This window comes from Desmodus rotundus, chromosome X (genome assembly GCF_022682495.2).
Source record: "Desmodus rotundus isolate HL8 chromosome X, HLdesRot8A.1, whole genome shotgun sequence".
In the NCBI taxonomy this organism is placed as follows: domain Eukaryota; kingdom Metazoa; phylum Chordata; class Mammalia; order Chiroptera; family Phyllostomidae; genus Desmodus; species Desmodus rotundus.
The window spans coordinates 70,281,421-70,305,083 of NC_071400.1; the positions used below are offsets into that span (position 1 = coordinate 70,281,421).

General features: G+C 38.0%; 1 protein-coding gene across 1 annotated transcript in view; it reads left to right on the forward strand.

The window, feature by feature from the left end:
* Positions 1–23,663, forward strand: part of MAOB (monoamine oxidase B) — a 131,264-nt gene that overhangs the window by 43,914 nt on the left and 63,687 nt on the right. The window contains exons 2-3 of the mRNA XM_024580009.4: positions 4,175–4,269; positions 5,239–5,376. Of these exons, the coding sequence (XP_024435777.1) occupies positions 4,175–4,269; positions 5,239–5,376 (233 nt within the window). The remainder of the gene's footprint in view (positions 1–4,174; positions 4,270–5,238; positions 5,377–23,663) is intronic.

The window sequence follows — 23,663 nt, forward strand, 5'->3', positions numbered from 1 at the left end:
AACATCTTATAGATCCTGCACCATTTGGAAGCAACAAATAGGATGATCTTATCAGAAGCTTGTCAGGGGCACGTAGGGACTGCTTCTGAAAGTGGTAAATGATAATTTATTTGTGAAGTATTAATTGATCCTGCTAGTTAAACTGAACTTTAACTAGCTTTTTAAAAAGTACAAAGTGATTATAAGCTTGATCCTAAGTTGGTTGCAAAAGTTAAATATCCATTTAAGAGAAAAACTGGTATTTTAAGATTCTTATATTTAGATGGAGAGCAGAATATTTTATGGCACTTTATATCAATCAGTTTATCAAGTTATTATATTTTTCATTTTTTCCTTTTTGGTACCAGAGTGGTGGCTAAAAGTTCACCTTTAGGGCTGAAATCTGACCCTGCCATTTACTAATTATATAATCTATGGCAAATCAATGAATGTCTCTAATCCTCCATTTTTCTTTTTAAAATAAGGATAATAATACTTCTGAGCATTCTGGTGAAGATCGGAAGCACTTTCTGTGTAAAGCACTTCACACAGAGTAAAGCAAATGCTTGATGCTTTCTGACAATGGTTGTTGTTATTGTAGATATATTGTTTTTAAAAAGCTTACTGTAGGAACTACTATAAAGGACACATGGACAAAATCAAGGGGGAGGGTGAAGGTGGGGGAGGGAGGGGGGTTTGGCTGGGGTGGGGTGGAGGGATGGGGAGAAAAGGCACATAACTGTAATTGAATAACAATAAAAAATTTAAAAAAAAGCTTACTGTATTGTGTCAGGCAGTGATTGCTTAAGTTTTTAAACAGTGCCAATTACATTGTTTAGTGTTTTAGGGCAAATGCACTTCTGCTACTTTATGATTTTTTTCACAATAACATTGCATTTGAGAATTCCCAGACTTGCCAGAGAATGTACCATCTCTTATATTTTGTTGTATGGCAAAACATGTTAAAAGTTCCAAACAACTGACATAGAAATGAACTCAGGAACAACCCTGTTGTAAGTCAGGGCAGCTCTGTATAGTTTTTTTTTTAAATTACTTTATTGTTTTTCAATTACAGTTGTCTGCATTTTCTCCCCACCACTCCCCCCCCAGCCAAACCCACCTCCCTCCCTTGCTTCCACCCTACCCCTTCTTCCCACTGTCCCCTTCCCCCTCCCCTCTAGCTATTGTTAGATTGTTCTTAATTTCAATGTCTCTGGTTATATTTTGTTTGCTTTTTTCTTCTGTTGATGTATAGTTTATTGTTTGCTTACTCTTCCATCAGTCAAACCATTAGTCCTTTTCGCCAGTCATCACTGAGGAATGCATTGACAGCTATTTCTCTTTTTTTTAATTTTTAAATTATCTTATTGTTGTTCCATTACAGTCATCTGCATTTTCTCCCCACCCCTCTACCCCACCTCAGCCAAACCCACCTGTCTCCCCTACTTCCACCCTCCCCCTTGGTTTTGTCCATGTGTCCTTTATAGTGGTTCCTGAAAACCCTTCTCCCCACTGTCCCTTCTTAATGACCAGACTCCAACTCCTCAGGTTCTTGGGCGTTCTAAAATCCCCTCCAGTAAACTGAAGTGACTTCCTTAAGCCACTGATATTTGGGCCAGTTACTTTTCCAATCAGTTTTTTTCAGTTGATATCCAACTAGAATTTTGAATGGCCCCCTATGAAAATCAGTGTGACAAATTGTAAGATATTTCCGAGAACTTACTCTTGTATTGCTCTATTTGAAGATAGTTTTGTAATTTTCTATCTATGACTTTTAAGACACAAGAGCATATAGAACTCTATTCAATGATTCAGTGGTCTGATAGGACCCTGGGTTGTTCTAATAATTGTTTATGTTTAGTATTGGATACTATTGAGTAACTGCACTTACTAAATGACAATACATTTTGTGGAATATAAAATGGTTGTATAAATGAGTGATATATTTCATTCTGAACTTTTTTGTTTTAGCCTCAGCATGCGTAGCAGGTCTGTCTGAATTCCCTGATAATAGCTGTTACCATGGATGCATCTTATTTCATATTTTATTTGTTGAACTGATGCTTGATAAGAAAAATGACATTGAATTGTCCACAATTTTGAATCTAAATAGAAATATTTTCTCTCTCTTTTTTTTTTTTCCTTATGTAAGTGAAATCAGGATACTGGAGTTAAAAACCCAAACCCAATATTAGGGTTTTGCAATGCTCATGCACACTGTATGGGGGACTGTGGACTTTGGGACCCTTACCTCCCCACTCCCTGAAAAGCTCTGGCCCTGCCCCCAAGGACAGGGATGAGAAGATGGATTAACTCAAGTAATGAAGTGTCAAATCAGCCTCTTTAAAATATAGGGTCCTTCTTATAGGTTGGCTGTTAGATGATGAATGAAGCTTTAGCTTTTCATTATGGCTTTTATGGTGGGCTCATATCTTATGTTTCACAGATTATTCTCAAACAAGATACAAGTATGTTTTTAAAAACATGTCAATCCAAATAAAGTGAAAAATATCTTTCGAAATATAATTTCTCCCTTTAGCAAAAATAGAGAGATGTGATCTATCAATATAAAGAGGATGGCACTGAGGCCCGCTGGAAAGCAATAGTCATGGTGTTCACAAATACTGACACTGGAGTGAAATGACCTGACTTTGCCTTCTGGCTCCTTATGTGACCTTGGACATCTTTTTGCCCTTCAATTTCCTCAGCCATAAAATGGGAATTATAAATAGTACTTTTCTTATTGGATTTCTGTAAGAAGTCATTGAATTAATATACAATAAATTTAGAATAACTTTTCAAATGTAGTAAGCACTATATGGCTATTTTTATAGGAATCTTTTTTCACATTAGGCAGGAGTATAAAAGTCCCAGAACTATTATTTTTGAAAGATAAGATTGAAGCTGCTTCATTTATCTGTAAGGCACAGTGTCTTGATCTTTTCTTGATTTTGTTTGGTCTCATAAAAACAAATGAGTAATGTAATTGGGACTGAGAAAATTCAGTTAATCATTCAGAGCATCAGAATTCTGTTGTCTGAGAAAAGTTATACAATTCTGTAAGAGTGGATTTAAAGACTTGGGATTTTAAGACCTCTACGATAAAAAGAAAACTATATCCAAGATGGACTTGTATGTTGTCAAAACTCATTTGGTATATATGTACCACATCTTCTTTATCCATTCATCTACTGATAGATACTTGGGCTGTTTCTATATCTTGGCTATTGCAAATAACATTGCAATGAACAGAAGGATTCCTATACCTTTCCGAATTAGTGTTTTGGATTTCTTTAGATAAATACCCAGAAGTGGAATTGGTGGGCCATATGGTAGTTCTATTTTTAATTTTTTGAGAAACCTCCTCACTGTTTTCCATAGTGGCTGTACTTTTTTGCAGTCCCACCAACAGTGCACGAGGGTTCCCTTTTCTCCACATCCTCACCGATACTTGTAATTGAAAAATAAATAAATAAACAAACATCTCATTGGATAAAGTTTATAGTATGTAAATTTATCTCAATAAAGCTATTTTTAAAGCTAAATCTATAGTGGTGAGTATGTAGTAGGCATTGATTATTTTTGATTACATTAATAATTAAATGGATGAATGAATGCAGTCATTTAATTCTTCAATGATGGATCACATGGGGATTAGGACACATAAGGGGGTAAAATGTATGTCATTGGTTTTGGAACATTACATCAACCTCTAAAAGTCTAATTTCACTGTAAATCTTAGGTCATACGTTGATGGTCCACTCACCCCCCACCCCCAGCAATTTACCAGTTTTTCAGATTTACCTTGGAAATAAAATTGGTGGTTACATTTGGTTCTGAGTCTTCTGGGGCTTACGCATTTCTCTTAAGTGAGGCCTTGTGTTTTTATCTGTGTTGTTGATGTATAATCATACAATTTATTCCTTAAAGATAGACATTTTGATATACTGACCAGAGTTGTTTTTAAGATTTGAGACATTTACCAAAAATAAAATCCCTTTTGTTCTTTCTGCAAATAGCAGTTGGTTTTCTGACTTGGAATTTGGGTCTCTGTTGAGAAACCCTGACCATCAATAAGTTAAATGTAACAGTAGGCCATGTTTGAACCAACATGAACTTTTCTCATTGGCTGAAGAACTTATCTGGAGTCCCTATAAAGTGTTTAATTCTGATTTTTTATTGTATTTTCTCCCAGGCATGGCAGCAGCCAAATTTCTGCATGATTCTGGCCTGAATGTTGTTGTTCTGGAAGCTCGGGACCGTGTGGGAGGCAGGACTTACACTATTAGGGTAAGACATTAGGGTAAGATGGAGGAGAAAAAGGGGATCTTTTTTTTCTTACTGGAAGTCTTGAATTTCATTTCACTTTTTCTAAGAGAATGAAAATTACTCTAAAATATTTCCCACAGCCTCTCTCCCAGTGTGTCTTTTTCAACTCTTTCTACTGGACCTTTTTTTCTTTTTACATCATGATACTTGACACTTTCCCAGTAAATTATTGCACCAATGAATAGGTGTTTAGAATGCATCTCTTAATAAAACAAAGATTCTTGCTCTTGTGAAATGTATGTTCTTTGGGGGCAGGGAGCTAGACAATAAAAAGCAAACAAATAACCAGAAAAGGAGGGATTTCTCTGGTGTTCTTGACTAATAGTTACCCAGATTTACTTGAACACATTCAGATATAAGGAATTTTTCTAATAACTTCTTGTTCAAAGGTTGGTCCTTAGTCATTGGATGTGAAGCTGTTTCAAAACTATATAGAAAAGTTGCTATTGAACATGAGAGCAATCTCAAAGGTTTAAATTATGACCAAACATTCCCCAATGTAATCTTTCAAACATCTAGATTGGCAAACAACAAAGAAGTGATCATTTCCTTTCTTGATTTTTTCTCTAACATTAGATGCCTCAAACTAGCCTCAAGTACTAAGTATAGAAAATTCACCAACAATTCAGAGCTTATAAACCTAAGGTACTAAAAACCAAACCATGTTGTGGTACATTGTGAATGATGGGATTCAGAAGTCTCTTGCCTATACAAAGTTCTATCAATTTTGCTTTAAATTAAGAAATTATTTAATAACTGTTAAATTACATGAATGTAGTTAAGAATAGAATCCTTTTTTTTTGTGCGTGGATACACAAGAGGTGACTATAACCTATGAAATGCCAATTTGCTTATTTAAGGACCCACTTTTTTATCTTACTAATAACATTTTCACGACTATTTATTTTTATTTTTTCCTTGGGTAAACAGAATGAAATGGTTAAATATGTGGACCTTGGAGGATCGTATGTTGGGCCAACCCAGAATCGTATCTTAAGATTAGCCAAAGAGCTAGGATTGGAGACTTACAAAGTGAATGAAGTAGAGTATCTGATCCACCATGTAAAGGTAAGTCTGGCCAGCATTTGAAGCATTTGAAGGCTACCCTATGGGTATTTCTATATATGAATTCTAGATTGATCTCTCAAATAAACTTTTGTGTCCTTGGATGTGTGCAAAAGTATGTATTTTATAAGTGTATTTCAACCACTTTGAGAATTTTTTTCACTGTTATCAAAGTAGAATTAACTGAGAATTCTCAACCTATTTGGGAAAGTAATTCAGCATTATTGCCCATTTGGTAAAAAGTTTAACAAAACTAATAGAGAAAATGCATTTGTGATTAATTTATTTAAAACCTTGGGCTGTTTTATGTGATACAAAAACTTGTGTACAGTTTTACAAGTGCTACCTTAGACTTGACATTATAAAAAGTATTTGCTATATGTCTGATGTAGTATTTTGAAATTTTATCATTGTATCCTATTAAACAGCTAAAGTTACTTATTAGAGGTTTACATAACAGTGGCTCAAGTCACAAATTCCATTTCTTTTTGTGGGGAAGCTCCATTGATCTTCCCAAGATTTCCATGCATTTACTGCATCTCACATTCTCATGATCATTTGTGGCTCATGGTTCCTGCCTCCATGACACCGATGCTCATTCACATCTCATGCCCTCTGACTCTTTTCTTCCTTTTTCTCTATGCCAGCCAGGGTTGAAACTCACCTCTTCATTGTGATTTTCCTCAGACCACCCCAAGCTTTTGTGTCTAGCAGACTTGACTGCAATGTTGAGCAATGTGGTGTGGGAGCTATGGTTAATTGCAGAAACACTAACCTTTAACTTAGAATTGAATATTAGACATTCTAATTCTAATAAGCATGTGTGTCCCTGGGGATTTTTCTTTTTCTTTTATTTTTAAAAATATATTAATTGATTATGCTATTACAGTTGTCCCATTTTCCCCCCCTTCACTCCACTCCATCCTGCGACCTCATCCCTCCCACATTTCCCCCCTGTAGTTCATGTCCATGGGCCATACTTATAAGTTCTTTGGCTTTTACATTTCCTATATGATTCTTACCCTCCCCCTATTTTCTATCTACCATTTATGCTATTTATTCTCTGTACCTTTCCCCCCCTCTCCCCCTCCCACTCCCCTGTTGATAACCCTCCATGTGATCTCCATTTCTGTGGTTCTGTTCCTGTTCTAGTTGTTTGCTTAGTTTGCTTTTGTTTTTGTTTTAGGTGTGGTTGTTAATAACTGTGAGTTTGCTGTCATTTTTACTGTTCGTATTTTTGATCTTCTTTTTCTTAGATAAATCCCGTTAACATTTCATGTAATAATGGCTTGGTGATGATGAACTCCTTTAACTTGACCTTATCTGGGAAGCACTTTATCTTCTCTTCCATTCTAAATGATAGCTTTGCTGGATAGAGTAATCCTGGAAGTAGGTCCTTGCCTTTCATGACTTTGAATACTTCTTGCCAGTCCCTTCTAGCCTGTAAGGTCTCTTTTGAGAGATCAGCTGACAGTCTTATGGGAACCCCTTTGTAGGTACTCTCTCTTTTTCTCTTGCTGCTTCTAAGATTCTCTCCTTCTGTTTCATCTTGGGTAAGTTAATTATGATGTGCCTTGGTGTGTTCCTCCTTGGGTCCAGCTTCTTTGGGACTCTCTGAGCTTCCTGGACTTCCTGGAAGTCTATTTCCTTTGCCAGATGAGGGAAGTTCTCCTTCATTATTTGTCCAAATAAGTTTTCAATTTTTTGTTCTTCTCCTTCTGGCACCCCTATAAGTCGGATGTTGGAACATTTAAAAAGATGTCCTGGAGGTTCCTAAGCCTCTCGTCATTTTTTTGAATTCTTGTTTCTTCATTCTTTTCTGGTTGGATGTTTCTTTCTTCCTTCTCATCCACACCATTAATTTGAGTCCCAGTTTCCTTCGCATCACTATTGGTTCCCTGTACATTTTCCTTTGTTTCTCTTAACATAGCCTTCATTTTTTCATCTAATTTGTGACCAAATTCAACCAATTCTGTGAGCATCCTGATTACCAGTGTTTTGAACTGTGCATCTGATAGGTTGGCTATCTCTTCATTGCTTAGTTGTATTTTTTCTGGAGCTTTGATCTGTTCTTTCATTTGGGCCATTTTTTTTCCTTGGTAAGCCTGTTAGGTAAAGGGGCAGAGCCTTAAGTGTTCCCCAGGGTGGGGTAATGCTGCTCGCTGCCTTTCGAGGCTGTATGTGGGGGAGGGGCCGAGAGGGAGCAATGGCGCCTGCTCCACTTTCTGCCAGATTTCAGTCACTCCCTCCACTACCCACAATCAAATTGGGACCCTCTGGTGCTGATTCCTGAGTGCGTGGGCTTATGCATGCTCTAGGCCCCTGTGGGTCTCTCCAGTGAACTCTCCTGTGAGGCTGGGAGTTTCTCCTGCTGCCACCTCAACACCCACGGGTGTTTTCAATTACACGTTTGAGGCTTTATTTTCCCGCGCTGGAGCCCTAGGTTGTGTGGTCTGTTTCGCTCCCCCACCATTCCTCCTGGTTTATCTATGCGTGAATGTGGGGCCGCGGGGTCTGCTAGCTGTCACACTGCCTGCCTCATTCCACAATCTGCCACCTCGCTGTGTCTGCCAGCTGCCACCTTGCCGCGAGTCCTCTCCACCCCGGTTGCTGGTCTCCGCCCCTCCTACCAGTCTGGATGAATGTTTCTTCTTTATCTCCTTGGCTGTTGGACTTCCATGCAGTTTGATTGTCTGTCAGTTCTGGTTGTCTTTTGTTTTTAAATTGTTGTTTTCCTTCTTTTCGTTGTGCGAGGAGGTGCAGTGTGTCTACCTACATCTCCATCTTGGCTGGAAGCTCCCCGGGGATTTTTCACTAGCCACATTTCTCTGTGTATTCTAGTCTCCCACCATGTTGCTGGGCTTCAGACTTTTATGATATCTACCTGATCCTTATTTTCCCAGCATCATAGTTTTGGGCCAAAAATTCACTGATGTTTTCCAACAAGCTGAGAATCACCTCCTCTTACACTCCTCCTAGAGTCCCACAGGAGAGCTGGCAGAGGTTTTGAATTTCAGTCTGTCTTCCTCACTTGCCTCTGTAGGTGGAAGTGAGCAGTATAGACATATTCCTCGCCAGTAGAAATCATCCTCTGAGGAGACAGGAGAAACTAGCAACAGTCAGTTTGATTCATATAACAATGCTGACACATTGACACACTTATATTATTTATGAGTGATAATATCAAAAAAGACAGATAACAGACTATACATTATGAATCATTTAATATAACAGGAAAAAAATTATCTAATTTGGCACAATGAGGGTAAAAGATTTCTTTAATTCATACATAAAAGTTTTGGTTGAATGTCAGATTTTGTTTTATAAGCTTTTTCACTTTGCTTCCATATGTATCTAACAGAGAGAGAGGCACATCATTTACAAGTGAAAATGTAGCATCGTGATAGTGCAATTTGTTGAACATCAATCAGCAGCACTTACTAAACATCCTTCATTGGGTTCCTTGCTTTTAAATGTAGGTCACATTGACTGATTTCTTCTGTCTCCCTTGTCCTAACAACTAAGACTTACAGAGATTTATTTCCCAGAACACTGGTGGCTCTTTTAGGTTTCTCCAGACAAAGGAGATGACTACAGTTTATATTCACTCTTCTGTCTTTGTGTGTGCAGGGTTTCTTGGCAGTCAAGAACTATGTTCAAGATGTTTGTTTTTCTGGTAATATTTTAAAAAGATTTTAATACATTTTATTAATCATACTATTACAGTTGTCTCATTTTTTTCTGCCTTTTATTCCCCTCCACCCTGTACCCCCCTCCCACCATCATTCTCCCCCCTTACTTCATGTCCATGGGTCACACATATAAGTTCTTTGGCTTCTCCATTTACCATACTATTCTTAACCTCCCCCTGTCTACTTTGTACCTTCCACATATGCTTCTTATTCCCTGTACCTTCCCCCCATTCTCTCCCCTCCCCCTTGCCACTGAAAACCCTCCATGTGATCTCTATTTCAGTGAATCTATTCCTGTTCTGGTTGTTTGCTAGTTTGCTTTTGTGTTTTTGTTTTTTAGGTTTGGCTGTTGATAGTTGTGGGTTTGTTTTCATTTTACTGTTCGTATTTTTTGTTTTCTTTTTCTTAGATAAATCCCGTTAACATTTCATATAATAAGGGCTTGGTGATGATGAACTCCTTTAACTTGACCTTATCTGGGAAGCACTTTATCTGCCCTTCCATTCTAAATGAAAGCTTTGCTGGATAGAGTAATCCTGGATGTAGGTCCTTGCCTTTCATGACTTCAAATACTTCTTCCCAGTCCCTTCTTGCCTGTAAAGTTTATTTTGAGAAATCAGCTGATAGTCTTATGGGCATCCCTTTGTAGGTAACTCTCTCCTTTTCTTTTGCTGCTTTTAAGATTCTCTCCTTATCTTTAATCTTGGGTAATGTAATTATGATGTGCTTTGGTGTGTACTTCCTTGGGTCCAACTTCTTTGGGACTCTCTGAGCTTCCTGGACTTCCTGGAAGTCTATTTCCTTTGCCAGATTGTAGAAGTTCTCCTTTATTATATTTTCAAATAAGTTTTTAATTTCTTGCTCTTCCTATTCTCCTTCTGGTACCCCTATGATTCAGATGTTGGAATGTTTAAAATTGTCATGGAGGTTCCTAAGCCTCTCCTCATTTTTTTGAATTCTTGTTTCTTCATTCTGTTCCAATTGAATGTTTATTTCTTCCTTCAGTCCCAAATCACTCATTTGAGTTCCAGTTTTCCTTCCCTTCACTGTTGGTTCCCTGTATATTTTCCTTTATTTCACTTTTCATAGCCTTCACTTTTTCCTCCATTTTGTGACCATACTCAACCATTTCTGTGAGTACCCTGATTACCATTGTTTTGAACTGTGCATCTGATAGGTTGGCTATCTGTTCATCACTTAGTTGTATTTTTTCTGGAGCTTTGATCTGTTCTTTCATTTGGGCCATATTTTTTTGTCTCAGCATGACTGTTATGTAGTAAGGGGTGGAGCCTTAGGTATTCACCAAGGTGGGGCAACCCACTTCAGTGCATTGTGGCATTGTATGTGGGGGAGGTGTCTGAGAGGGAACAATGCCTCTTGCTCAGCTCACAAGCAGCTTTCAGTAACTTTCTACACTACCCACAAGCACATTGGGCCCTTCTGGTTCTGATTTCTGGGTGGGTAGTATTGTGTACATTCTAGGACCCTGTTGGTCTTTCCAATGAACTCTTTTGTGAGGCTGGGAGTTTCTCCCACTGCCACCACAACCCCCACAGGTTTTTTCAGTCAGGGGTTTTGAGGCTTTATTTACCCACACTAGAACCCTGGGTTGTGCAGTGTGGCCCGCTCCCCAGTTGTTTCTCCCAGTTTACCAGCATGCAAATGTGGGACTGCCTACTCTGTCAGCTGCAGCCTTGCCCCGTCCACCAGCTGCTGCCTTGCCCATCCTGGGTCCTCCAGCTGCCACCTTCCACTCATCCTCTCTGCCCTCGCTGCCCATCTTCATCCCTCCTACCAGTCTGGATGAATGTTTCTTCTTTAACTCCTTGGTTGTCAGACTTCCATACAGTTTGACTTTCTGGCAGTTCTGGTTATTTTTTTGTTTTTAAATTTGTTGTTGTCCGTCTTTGGTTGTGTGAGGAGGTAAAGTGTATCTACCTATGCCTCCATCTTGACCAGAAATAGTGTTTTTTCTGGTAATCTTATGACTAACATTAAGTCCTTATTTGAAAGAGATTGTTTACAGTCATCAACTGTGAAAACAATACTACACAAAACTTTTTCAGAGTGATGGCCAAATGTGCTATTTTCTTAGACTAATTCAAATAATGTAGGTGCAACTACAAAAATACAAGCTATTAAGCAATATCGCTGTCTCGATGCAGGGTAAATACATACACTGACAATGCTCTTTATAAAACTTAAAATAAATGTTATTGATCATTCAAATCAAGGTAGTGCTGTAGGAAGACAAGGCTTGCCTCTTCATACAACCACATCAAAATTAAAACTAAACTATAGAACAACCATCACTCAGAACTGTCAGAAATCGAGGTGAGTGGAAGTCTGACAACTACAAGATTAATGAAACCACATCCATCCAGACTGGTAGGAGGGGTGCAGATGTGGAACAGGCTGGTCCCTCACTCACATGTGATAGACAAAAATTTGGTGGGGATATCTCAGGAGTAAGGAGTCCCAGCCCTATACTAGGCCCCCTGGCCCAGGGTTCCAGTGCCATGCAGATAAGTCCCCACAACTCTTGGCACCAAAAACCAGCAGGGATTGAGTTGGTAGAAGAAACTTCTGGAGCCCCAAGCAGTTCCTCTTAAAGAACAGTCACATGGATTTACCTATTCAGACTCACTCCCTCTGAGCTCCAGCACCAGGGTAACAGCTTGAAAGGCACCAGTGGCATACCAGGAGGAACTCAAGTATGTGGCATCAAGGCAAACAGAGGACGTTGTCCCTTTTCTAAACTCTCCCACCACAGAGCTAGCAAGCTGGAGCCATTTATGAGACTCCATCAAACTGGCTAACACTGTTTGACTCACCTTGGAGATCCCCAGAGACTCTGCCCCACCCAGCATATGGCCCCACCTAAGCTGATTTTCCCTATGAATGGCTGGTCTTGGCTCCTGCTTCACAACTTCCTCAATCCTCTCAAACAAACAACAGCTGGCCGCAATGAGCCTGACGCCCAGCAATAGCAGCTGCAAGCCTAGTTTCACAGCTTGGCTTCCCCTGGGAATCTCCAAGGCCAGCACAAGTAGCAGCCATCTCAGATTGCTTTATAGATCATGCATGGTGGCTCTGGGCAAAACACAGGTAGGGGCTGACCTTGGCCTACATGGCCCAGGAAAATCCAGGGCCAGTGTACCCAAGGGACAGCTGTAGACCACATTGGAACACCACCACCCTGCCCCTGCATATCTGATCCTCCATGGAGGATGGAGGTTGACGGTCCATGGTCACAGCAAAGCCTTGCAGGTGACTGGCCTACGTAAATCCCTCTCATAGACTTGCTAATAGCAACCAAGGCTCAACTATAAGAGGAGGGTGTACTCAGCCCACACGAAGGGTGCACCTTCAGTACCCAGCTTGGGTAATAGGTGAGACTGTGCCACTGGAACCTACAGGAAACCTACTACTTTAGGCCACACTATGAATATATGGAGTCAAAGCAGCTCTATCTAATACATAGAAACAAATATGGGGAGGCTGCCAAAACAAGGAGACAAAGAAACATGACCCAAATGAAAGAACAGATCAAAACTCCAGAAAAAAAGCTAAATGGAATGGAGATAAGCAGTCTATCAGATGTGATGTTGAAAACACTGGTTATAAGGATGCTCAAGGAACTTAGTGAAGACCTCAGCACCATAAAAAAGATCCAGTCAGAAATGAAGGACACACTAATTGAAATAAAGAACAATTTACAAGGTGAAAGAAGCACAAAATGGAGTAAAACCAGCCTCTTCAACAAATGGTGTTGGGAGATCAGGACAGCTACATGCAAAAAAATGAAACTCAATCACCAACTTACACCATACACAAAAATAAATTCTAGGTGGATTAAATACTTAAATATAAGTCACGACACCATTAAAGTCCTAGAGGAAACATCAGTAGGAAAATCTCAGACATTCACGCAACAATATCAAGGGACATAAAGGAAAGAATAAACAAATGGGACCTCATCAAAATAGAAAGCTTCTGCATGGCTAAAGAAAACAGCATTAAAATGAAAAGAGAACCAATTATGGGGAAACATATTTGCCAATGATACCTCAGACAAGGGCCTCATCTCCAAAATATATAAAGAACTCACACAACTCCACTCCAGGAAGACAAACAACCCAATTAAAAAATGGGGAAAAGACTTGAACAGACACTTCTCCAAGGAGGACATACAGAGGGCCCAGAGACATATGAAAAGATGCTCAGCATCACTAGCCATCAGAGAGATGCAAATTAAAACCACAGTGAGATACCATCTCACACCTGTCAGAATGGCCAACATAAACAAATCCACAAACAAATGTTGGAGAGGATTTGGAGAAAAGGGAACCCTAGTGTGCTGTTGGTGGGAATGCAGACTGGTGCAGGCACTGTGGAAAACAGTATGGAATTTCCTCAGAATTCTAAAAATGGAACTGCCTTTTGACCCAGCAATTCCACTGCTGGGATTATACCCTGAAAGCCCTGAAACACCAATCCAAAAGAACCTATGCACCCCAATGCTCATACCAGCACAATTTACAATAACCAAGTGCTTGGAAGCAACCTAAGTGCCCATCAGCAAATGAGTGGATCAAAAAACAATGGTACACTTACACAATGGAATTCTACGCAGCAGAGAGAAAGAAGGAGCTTATACCCTTTGCAACAGCATGGATGGAACTGGAGAGCATTATGCTGAGCAAAATAAGCCAGTCAGTGAGGGACAAATACCATATGATCTCACCTTTAACTGGAACATAATCAACTTAAGAAAAAAGCAAACAAAATATAACCAGAGACATTGAAATTAAGAACAAGCTAACAATAGCCAGAAGGGAGAGGGGAGGAGACTGCAGGGAGAAGTGTTTTCAGGAACTACTATGAAGGACACATACACAAAACCAAGGGGGAGGGTGGAAGCAAAGGAGGGAGGTGGGTTTGGCTGGGGTGGGGAGGAGTGGTGGGGGGAAAATGCAGACAACTATAGTTGAACAACAATAAAGTAATGTATGAAACAAACAAAAAAGAACAATTTACCGGGAAACAGCAGTAGAGTGGATGAAGCCAAGAATCAAATCAATGATTTGGATCAAAAGGAAGCCAAAAAACCCAAACAACCCCCCCCCCCCCCCAAACTGATCAGAGTAACAAGAAGAAAAAAGAATCCAAGAAAAAAAATTAAGGATAGTATAAGCAGCCTCTGGGACAACTTCAAGAGGTACAACATTCACATCATTGGGGTGCCAGAAGGAGAAGAGAAAGGCCAAGAAATTGGAAATCTATTTTAAAAAACAATGAAAGAAAACTGCCCAAATTTGGTGAAGGAAATAGACATGCAAGCCCAGGATGCCCAGAGAGTCCCAAACAAGGTGGATGCAAAGAGGCCCACTCCAAGACACATCATAATTAAAATGCCAAAGGTTAAAGATAAAGAGAGAATCTTAAAAGCAGCAAGAGAAAACCAGTTAGTCACCTATAAGGGTACCCATAAGATTATCAGGTGATTTCTCAAAAAAAAATTTGCAGGTTAGGGGTGATTGGCAAGAAATATTCAAAGTCATGAAAAGCAGGGATTTGTAGCCGAGATTGCTCTACCTAGCAAAGCTGTCATTTAGAATAGAAGGGCAGCCCTGGCTGGTGTGGCTCAGTGGTTGAGTGCTGGCCTGTGAATCAAAGGATTGCCGGTTCAATTCTAAGTCTAGGGCACATGCCTGGGTTGTGGGCCAGGTCCCCAGTTGGGGGCATGTGAGAGACAACCACACATTGATGTTTCTCTCCCTCCCTTATTTATTAAAAAATAGAAGGTTAGATAGTTTCCCAGACAAGAAAAAGAACTAAAGGATTTCATCATCACCAAACCATTATTATATGAAATGGTAAAGATGCTTATTCAAGAAAAAGATCAAAACTAAGAAAAATAAAATGGCAAAAAATACCTATCTATCAACAGTTGAATCTGAAAAACAAATGAAGCAAACAAGAACAGAGAGAGAATCAGAGACACAGAGATCGTTTTGATGGTGGCCAGATGGGAGGGGTTTGTGGGGAAATGGGTAAAGAGGTGAAGGGATTAAGAAGTACAAACAGATAGTTACAGAATAGCCATGAGGATGTAAAGTACAGTATAGCAAATGGAATAGCAAAAGAACTTATACGTATGATCCATGGACATGAACAATGGTGTGGAGATTGCCTGAAGGAGTTGGGGTTGCTGGGTAGAGGGAGACAAAGGGAGAAATAAAAATCAGGACAACTATAATAGCATCATTAAAAAAATAAATGTTATTTCTTTTTAATTATTACAAAGATAAAGCATTTTGTTGTAAAAGTGAAATTAGAGAATATCAGTAAAGAAAAACTGAAAAACAACCCCCCCCCCAAAAAAACCTCTATAAACCTATCTAGAGAAAATCAAATATTCTCTTGGTTCACAGATGCTTCATATTCCTGTATTGCTATTTTCTGATCTCTATTGGAGTAAATGAGGAATATCAATGAACTTAAAATATTGTATGCATATGCTTATGCATAGGTGTACATGTTTGATACACTAACTTACTCTAATGAATTCTCACTAAAGAGATAATTGAAACACTAATGAGAATATGAAACAAAGATTTTTTATTTCAATCTTGATAGATGTCCTAATTTGACCTCCTCATGGCCATAACCCATGAAGAATTATATGATAATGTTATGATAAATCCTTATAGCTAAGAAGTCTTCCCCAAACTAAATACTTGTTCTCCACCATCATCACTTCTATGTCCTTCATTGTCCACATGTCATTGTTCTCATTCTTAGCCTGTAAAAACATCTTGGATGGCTGCAACTACTTATGGAATTATTGACCAGAATTATGACATTCTATCTGCAACTACATTCCAAAGAATGTAGTTCAGAAATTTGTCTCTTCTGTCATATAGGCAGTACTTTTGACATTTTGACATTACTGTCTATTACATGTTTTAAATGCTACTGTCCCAAGTGCAAGCTATGGTTTATGCAAGTATATAGTATATTTTTTGCCTTATTTCTTCAGAGGACTTGCACGTATTTCTTAACCCAGAGGCTGAGAGTATGAAGTATGCTTCTTACCATATTGTCAGATCCTGCTATTTGAATCAGCCTATTCAAGGAATGTGCATTTTAGATTTTTTACATGATTGTTAATGGAAGACAGAGTTTTATGTGTAGCCTTAACAACATCAGGATAAGGAACTTGGGTATGCTGGTCATAACTGGAACTAATGAAATGGAGCTACCCACAAAAGGGAGAGGTTACAGCAGCTCATCATGGGCTAGCTACCTAAGGGAAGGGTGTCTTTGTCAAGAAATGATGACTCAGGGTATCTCTAGTTCCCTAATATTTGTAGGAGAAAATGGTCTGCTGATAGGGTGTGTTCATGCCAGCTCTATAACAGGAAGCCCCTAGTGTGCTGTGATGTGCACTCTTTACTGTCTGCCCCCTATCTGTTGGAAATGTTTATATGTACTGAGTAGCATTCATTTTTAGTGCTACTGTGTATCTGTCTCATGTTGCCAAAATGTGGTTTTCCAAAGCCTTGTTGGTGAATAAAAGATATGATACCAATCTATATTGGGATTTATTTATCAGTGGGAAAAAATTATCACTTCAACTCAGATCTATATAATTTAGGTGTTTTCCTCACTTCTAAAATAGTGATGCAGCCATTAGTGCTTAATGCTTATTGTTAAGCATCTACTAAAATTTTTAATCTGTTTAGAAATAGTCATGCTAATTTCTGCTAGTATAGTTTATAAGGCAGCTGTTTAAGTGCCTTGGAAGTGGCTTATAAAAATTATTCCCTTTTAGGCACTATCTCATAATTAAAAAGAAAAAGACAAAAAAATAAAAAAAATATTAAGCAACATTGCTATATGTGGACTTACATCCCTTCCTCTTTCACCTTCTTTGTGTGTCTGTTTGCATGTTCATATGTATTTGGTTGTTTCATTGTTGTTTGCCTTTTGTTCTTTTGCATTTTTAGTTTAAAGAAGTTAGGGCCTGGCCAGGTATCTCAGTTTGTTAGAGTGTCATCCCGATACTCTAAGGTTGGGGGTTCAATCCCTGGTCACAGCACATACAAGAATCAACCAGTTCTCATTCTCTCTTTCTCTCCCTCCCTCCCCTTTCTCCCCTCTCTCTAAAGTCAATAAATAATGAATTTTAAAAAATAATGAAGTTAGAGAAAATTCTTCAGTTTGGTAGTTTAGACTCTTGGAAAGTAAAGTTTCACTGTCTCAGAAGCTTTTATCAGTATGAAATTTGGAACTAAAGTCTAATCAAAGTACACATGAACTGCTTTAGGCCTGAAGGCTGAACTGTTAAGAGTTGGGTAAATGTGAATATGCAGCATGACTTAATATTAATAGTTCAACCTCACATTGATAATAATTTCCAAACTTCAGCTATCTGGAGAAACTGATTAAAAGATGCTCTGTTCTTAGTATGCTTCCCAGTGGGCAGAAGCCAAGCTCATTGTCAAAGCCCCTTTTGTGTTGTATGTCATCAGTGTCAATGCTTGAAAAGTTATCTGAATGGGGAGACATCTCTCAAATATATTGCCTACTTGTTGCTCCTGTGACTTCTATTGCTCAAACAGCCTCATGGAGGAGGCAGTATTTAACACATTCTTCAGTTTGTTGAGAACTCTGAAATCCCTTTGAAAATACAAGTACGGAAAAAGCACATAAATGCAAAGAACGGTGGAAACCAGACCTCTGTTGATGAGACCAGTTCAGTGAATTTCTTGGAAGAGATCACAGGCGCTGAACTGTCTCTTGGTATTGCAAAAAAGCAACGAAATTGGAGCCAAAATACTGAAAAATAAAATATTCAAATTATCATTGCATTTGGGAAATAGAAACTATCTTGTTATATAGGACCTCAACATATCCTAGGAATCAGCAGACCAGAATATCCACTATTCTTCAGGCTCTTAATATCTCCTTCTCCATGCCTGTACCTCCAACCCTATTAATCAAGGGAAGCCTGAATCAAAAAGTTCAGGGTGCAGTTGCTTCTCTCATGATGACAGAATTCTTCAGGAACAGGTTAGACAAATGCTCGTATTTCACCGAGGAACAGCTGCCCATTTTCCATGAACTTACCACATGTTATACAGACCTCACTGGCTCCAAGAGTATACCCTAGATAAGATGAGCTTCATGAACCTTCTCTTCTGGTCCCACCCATTTCATTTCTTATTTTTTGGAAACAAATCTGACTTATCATCATGGGAGATTCCCCCCCCCCAAATGTGAAGAATAGTAATTTCCTCTTTACCATTTGAAATCTACTTTTCTAGTGATTATTCTAAAGCTTATGTTAAGTTATTCTGGAAAACAAGATACTCATTCTGTTCTTTAGAAAATGCAGGCAGATTTTTGTCATGTAATAGTTTGCTGAAAATTATGCCTTCAATGGGTGGATTTGGAGCAATATTTTGGAATATAAGATGAATTATTTCTAAGCCTTCAAGGTTTCCATTTGGAACTTAAAATATGATAAAACCAGTAAACATATTCTCTGTGTACAAACACACCCATTTGGATAAAGTGGGTAACACAGAGATAATTTTAAATTATGTTGGAAAGTAGAGAATGTATAGAATTCAGTTTCAATAGTGAAATTCACTAATGGAAACAGACTTGTAGCTTAAACCTCGTGCAACTTCTATAGTGTCTATATTGTGTCATCATGGGGTATGGCCAAGTAATCCAAAGGAGATGCAATAACAGGGGCCTAGCTCACCAAATGAAGGTGAAAAATAAGGGCAACTCTGTAACAGGTCAAAGAGATTCAGCAGCCTTCACTAGGGAGGTACTGGCAGGAAGTACAAGATGCCTAAAATGTATTAGTCTACCTTGCCACTCCCTAAAACAGCAGCAGCCTATGGAAAGGCTTAGATGTGGTTCCATGCCAGCTGATAACAGACCCCATGCCTTTCTCTTGGCTTCTGCTACAACTAGAAAATAATAACAATGATAATATTCTTTTGGTATGGACATCTACAACCTTCTGTGTGCTTTCACACATGGTATCTTATTTGGGCCTTACAATTATGAGTCCTAAATAACTAGAACTTATTTGATTGTGAATAGATGAGAACATAAAGGCTATGAAGAGTAAATGACATATGGCAGAAGCAATGGGGGCAGAGCATGACTGAGGTCTTCAGGTGCCAAGAATCCACTGTACAGAGCTCACTGTCCCCTGGCTGGAAGGTTTTCTGTTATTTCCTTCTGAGCCCCAGCAACTGGTTTGCTTGCCTTCTTTCCTGCTAAATGTACACTCTCACATCTTGGAAAAATCCAGTTCAAGATCCTCTTTTCCTTAAAATTTTCTGTACTTGACTACAGTTATTCCACTGGCTGCCTCCCAAGCCCTGTATTCTTATTACTTTCCTGATTACACTTTGTAAAACTTGTTTGGAAGTAGGATGAATAGTGTTTTGTTATTTGTACTTCAAGATTATACACATACACACACATACATATACAGCATATTTTCTTTATATTTAACATTCCTAGATTCCTATTTTTATATGTTCACAAAAAAAGTTTTTATGTATGCTTTTTACTTATGAATATTTAACCAATTTTTACCAATGTTGTTAAAAATTCTCTGTTGAAAGCATTTTAAATAGATACATAATATTCTATTATAAGAAAAAAGTAATATATAGTAGATATTTTGCCAATCAGTTACTGTTAATCATCTACATTCTATTCAAATCATCCAACATTTATTGAGCATTTAGTATGAGTTACTACTATGCAAAGCCCTGTGCTAAGTAATTGAATTTGAGACAATTTGCATTACAGTTGGTGTGGGATTGTGGGGTCAAAGAATCTCTTCTCAATATAAAAGGAAATGAATAAAAGTAGGAAAAAATGACTGAATAAAATAAAGTCAAAAATGAAAGATTCCCATGCCACAGTTAAACCAGACAAAGACAGCAGGTTTAGATCATAAAATTTGATAATTGATGGCAAGGAAAACTTAAGGGTTTTAAATCTGGCTGCTGAATCCCAGAGCTATGACATTGCTGAAAGCAAATTGGTAAGTAGTTTGTCTGCCTTTGAAATTATTCAGGCAATAATATTGGTAATGCTTTACTAATTTCTCTGCCTTTCTATCCTGTGGCATCTCTTTTCTGACCATATGCATCCTGTCCACTAAGCCAATTGCACACAATTTAACATTTTGTCATAGCAGCATCCCATGTCAAGGGATCATCAAATTATTCAAAATAAAGAACTCAAAAATGTGTAAGCTTTGATAAAATTGATGATTATAGTATAGAATGTACTACAGACTGTGTTTAAAAAATTATATATGGTGAAAAATATGTAATCTATAAAATCAGAATGTGGGGAAAGTAAGAAGGGAAGATTTTAGAATGTGGACTCAAACTGGCTGAAACAAATTGGTTGATACCTTAAACTGGTAACCTGTTGTTCCTCTGGCATATTATTCAGGATGGTTCCACTAAAATTTTATTTTTCAAAATATTTACTTCACATTATTGTACATAAGTGATCACATGTCAGTGTTCCAAATGTATCTTACGTAAAAATTAGCTAATGCCCTAACTTAGATGGTTTTTGAATGCCCTAAATTAGTCTGTACATTTGGTATTGTTTGACTCTTAAACTTTTATATCTCTTAGCATGGAAGATGAAGAAAGGCTGTACATTGTTGCTTGAAAGTCTATACACTTAGACCAAGTTTGTATTTGCATTGTCAGTATGGCAAATGAGTGAAAAAATATGCTATTGGATTTTGTTCTTTCTTCCTCCCCTTCTTTTCCCTACCCCTCCCCTCCCTTCCCTTCCCTTTCCTCTTTTTTTTTGGATACAGCTTGTACCAGGACTGAAAACATCAATTTATGTTTATGACAGTGGGGATTTTTAAAAATGTCTACATTCTTTCTAATAAACTGTTGGAAGACTTAAAAAAATGTCCTTCATTGCATGGAATCAGTCTATACCAAAGTTAAACTTATAGCTAATAAAAAGAAAACAAAGACTCAAATATATTAATGATTTTTATGATCTTTTGATTTTATGCTATTGAGCTCTCTCAGGAACAACTATTTCTTTAGGTTTTTCTTTTTTTCATTTGAAGTTTAGCACTTCTTCAGTTTTCCCCTCTTCTTCCTTTCATCCTTCTTTATGTTTTTGTTTCCTTCCTCCCTCTTTAAATCATTTACTTTGCACTGGCTGGTGTGGCTCAGTGGATTGAGCGCTGGCCTGCAAACCAGAAGGTCGCCTGTTTGATTCCCAGTCAGGGCACATGCCTGGGTTGTGGGCCAGGTCGGGCCCTCAGTAGGGGATGTGTGAGAGGCAACCACATTGATGTTTCTCTCCCTCTCTTTCTCCTTCCCTTCCCCTCCCCTCTCTCTAAAAATAAATAAATAAGATATTTTAAAAAATAAACCATCTATTTGTTCATTTGTCTATCCATATCAACAATCCATCCATGCATCCATCATCTGTCTTTCTATATTGTAAATACTTATAAAGAGGTCTGGAATGTCATGCACCAAATGTTATAGCTATTTTAAAACCTGGACTATGAAATTGGAGGTAATTTATTTCCTTCTTTGTATTTTTTAGTACTGCTCCAACTTTTTATAGTGTACTCCTCTCATTTTTACTTTAAAAATGTAATTAGACACAGACTCTACTTTTGAGAACTCACGATCTATGAGATGAAGTTAGGCCTAGTGTTTCCAGCAGATCTGTGAATTTCTCACCTGCCTAAGCAGCAGTCTCCCAATTACAGATCTATTAACAATAACCAAACTGCTTACAGCTTATTACCTGAGCTTTGACCCTTTGAGTTTAGACAGTCTAGATCCCAAAGGAGATGTTCAAATGCAGAACCTCAAAGGGTCTTATCCTGGCATTACTAGGCTGCAGAATTTTCCATCTTTCTTATACACATGCACACACACACACGCTTCATTGTTGAATTTTTGTGTGACCTCGGCCATGTTATATATGCTCTGTGCCTTGATTTCTTCATTTGCAAAAGAAGGATATTTGTACTTGTCCTGCTTAGTGCTTTGAACTTTTAACGGGAAAAGATGATAATGTAAGACTGCTTAATATGATTCTCACGAACAAGGCTTCTATGGTACACTGAAGATACTAAGAATGTTTTGATAGTAAGGCTAGAGTCTCTTTACTTTTCTTTTAAAAACAAAGTTTTCTAATAGGCTCTAGGGATTCTTACTTCCAAGTAAGAATTTAACTGGCAGGATACTAGGTAAGATGAACCTTTACTAATTCTTTTCAGAGAGAACAAAGTCAATAAACTTACGTTAAAAATAATTTATAGGCCCCTTATATACTGAACTTCTCCTGCTCTTAAGTCTGTCTTCTCCTTTATTTTTTTCCCCTCATATTACTAGTAGGCTAAGACACCAGCATTTGGCTGCAACCAAACTTAGATGTCTGTACAAACAGAGTAAACAGATAATAGAAACAGAAAAGAAAATCTTTTTTCTGGCTGTGTTACCTTCCAAGTTTCCTTCAGCTCTGTTTTGATGTCTTTATTTTTTTAAAGATTTTATTTATTTATTTTTAGACAGAGGGGCAGGGAGGAAGGAAAAGAGGGAGATAAACATCAATCTGTGGTTGCCTCTTGTGCACCCCCATCTGGGGACCTGGCCCACAACCCAGGCATGTGCCCTGACTGGGAATTGAACCAGCAACCCTTTGGTTCACAGGCTGGCACTCAATCCACTGAGCCACACCAGCCAAGGTTGTTTTGATATCTTTAGATCCTGCTTATGGGACAGTGGTTATTATTTGGCTCCACTGAGACTGTCTCTTCCAGGTTACTAAGTGGCAGTGCTGGCTCTCTAGTAGAGCTCTCAGGAGACAGTGGGTGTGTCAGAGTTTACTAACCTCTAAATGATCTAAATTCAGAGAATCAAAATGCATTCATTTCCCCCCTTTTTGACATATACATGAAATCTTGGAATACTCATTAAAATTTGAAACAGCACTGTCCAACAGAAATATAACATGTGCCACATATGTCATTTTAAATTTCCTAGTAACCATATTGAAAAATAAACAGGTAATTACTTTTTATTTTAATAATACATTTTATTTAATCCAGAATATCTAAAATATTATCATTTGAACATGTGCTCAATATAAAACATTATTAATAAGATATTGTATATACTTTTTTGTACTAAGCTTTTGAAATCTGGTATATATTTTTACCAGATTTCAAAATAAAATAAATTAAATTAAACCAAATAAAATTAGCAAGTAAAAGAACAAGAGCCTAAGGAGGGCACTGACATGAACTGTCCATTTGGTTAAATTTAGGGCTATTGAGAGACACTGAACCATTTTATTTCATTCTTAATCCAGAAATTTAAAAAAGCATTAAAGCTGCTCATTCTGGTAACACTACTGGAACTCTGTGTCATACCAGATAAATATCTCACATTCATTTCACTTTTCCATTGCAAATTATAAACCAATACGGTTAGAAAAACATTTCTGTATGTATGACTTTCTACTTAGGCAGAAAAAGAA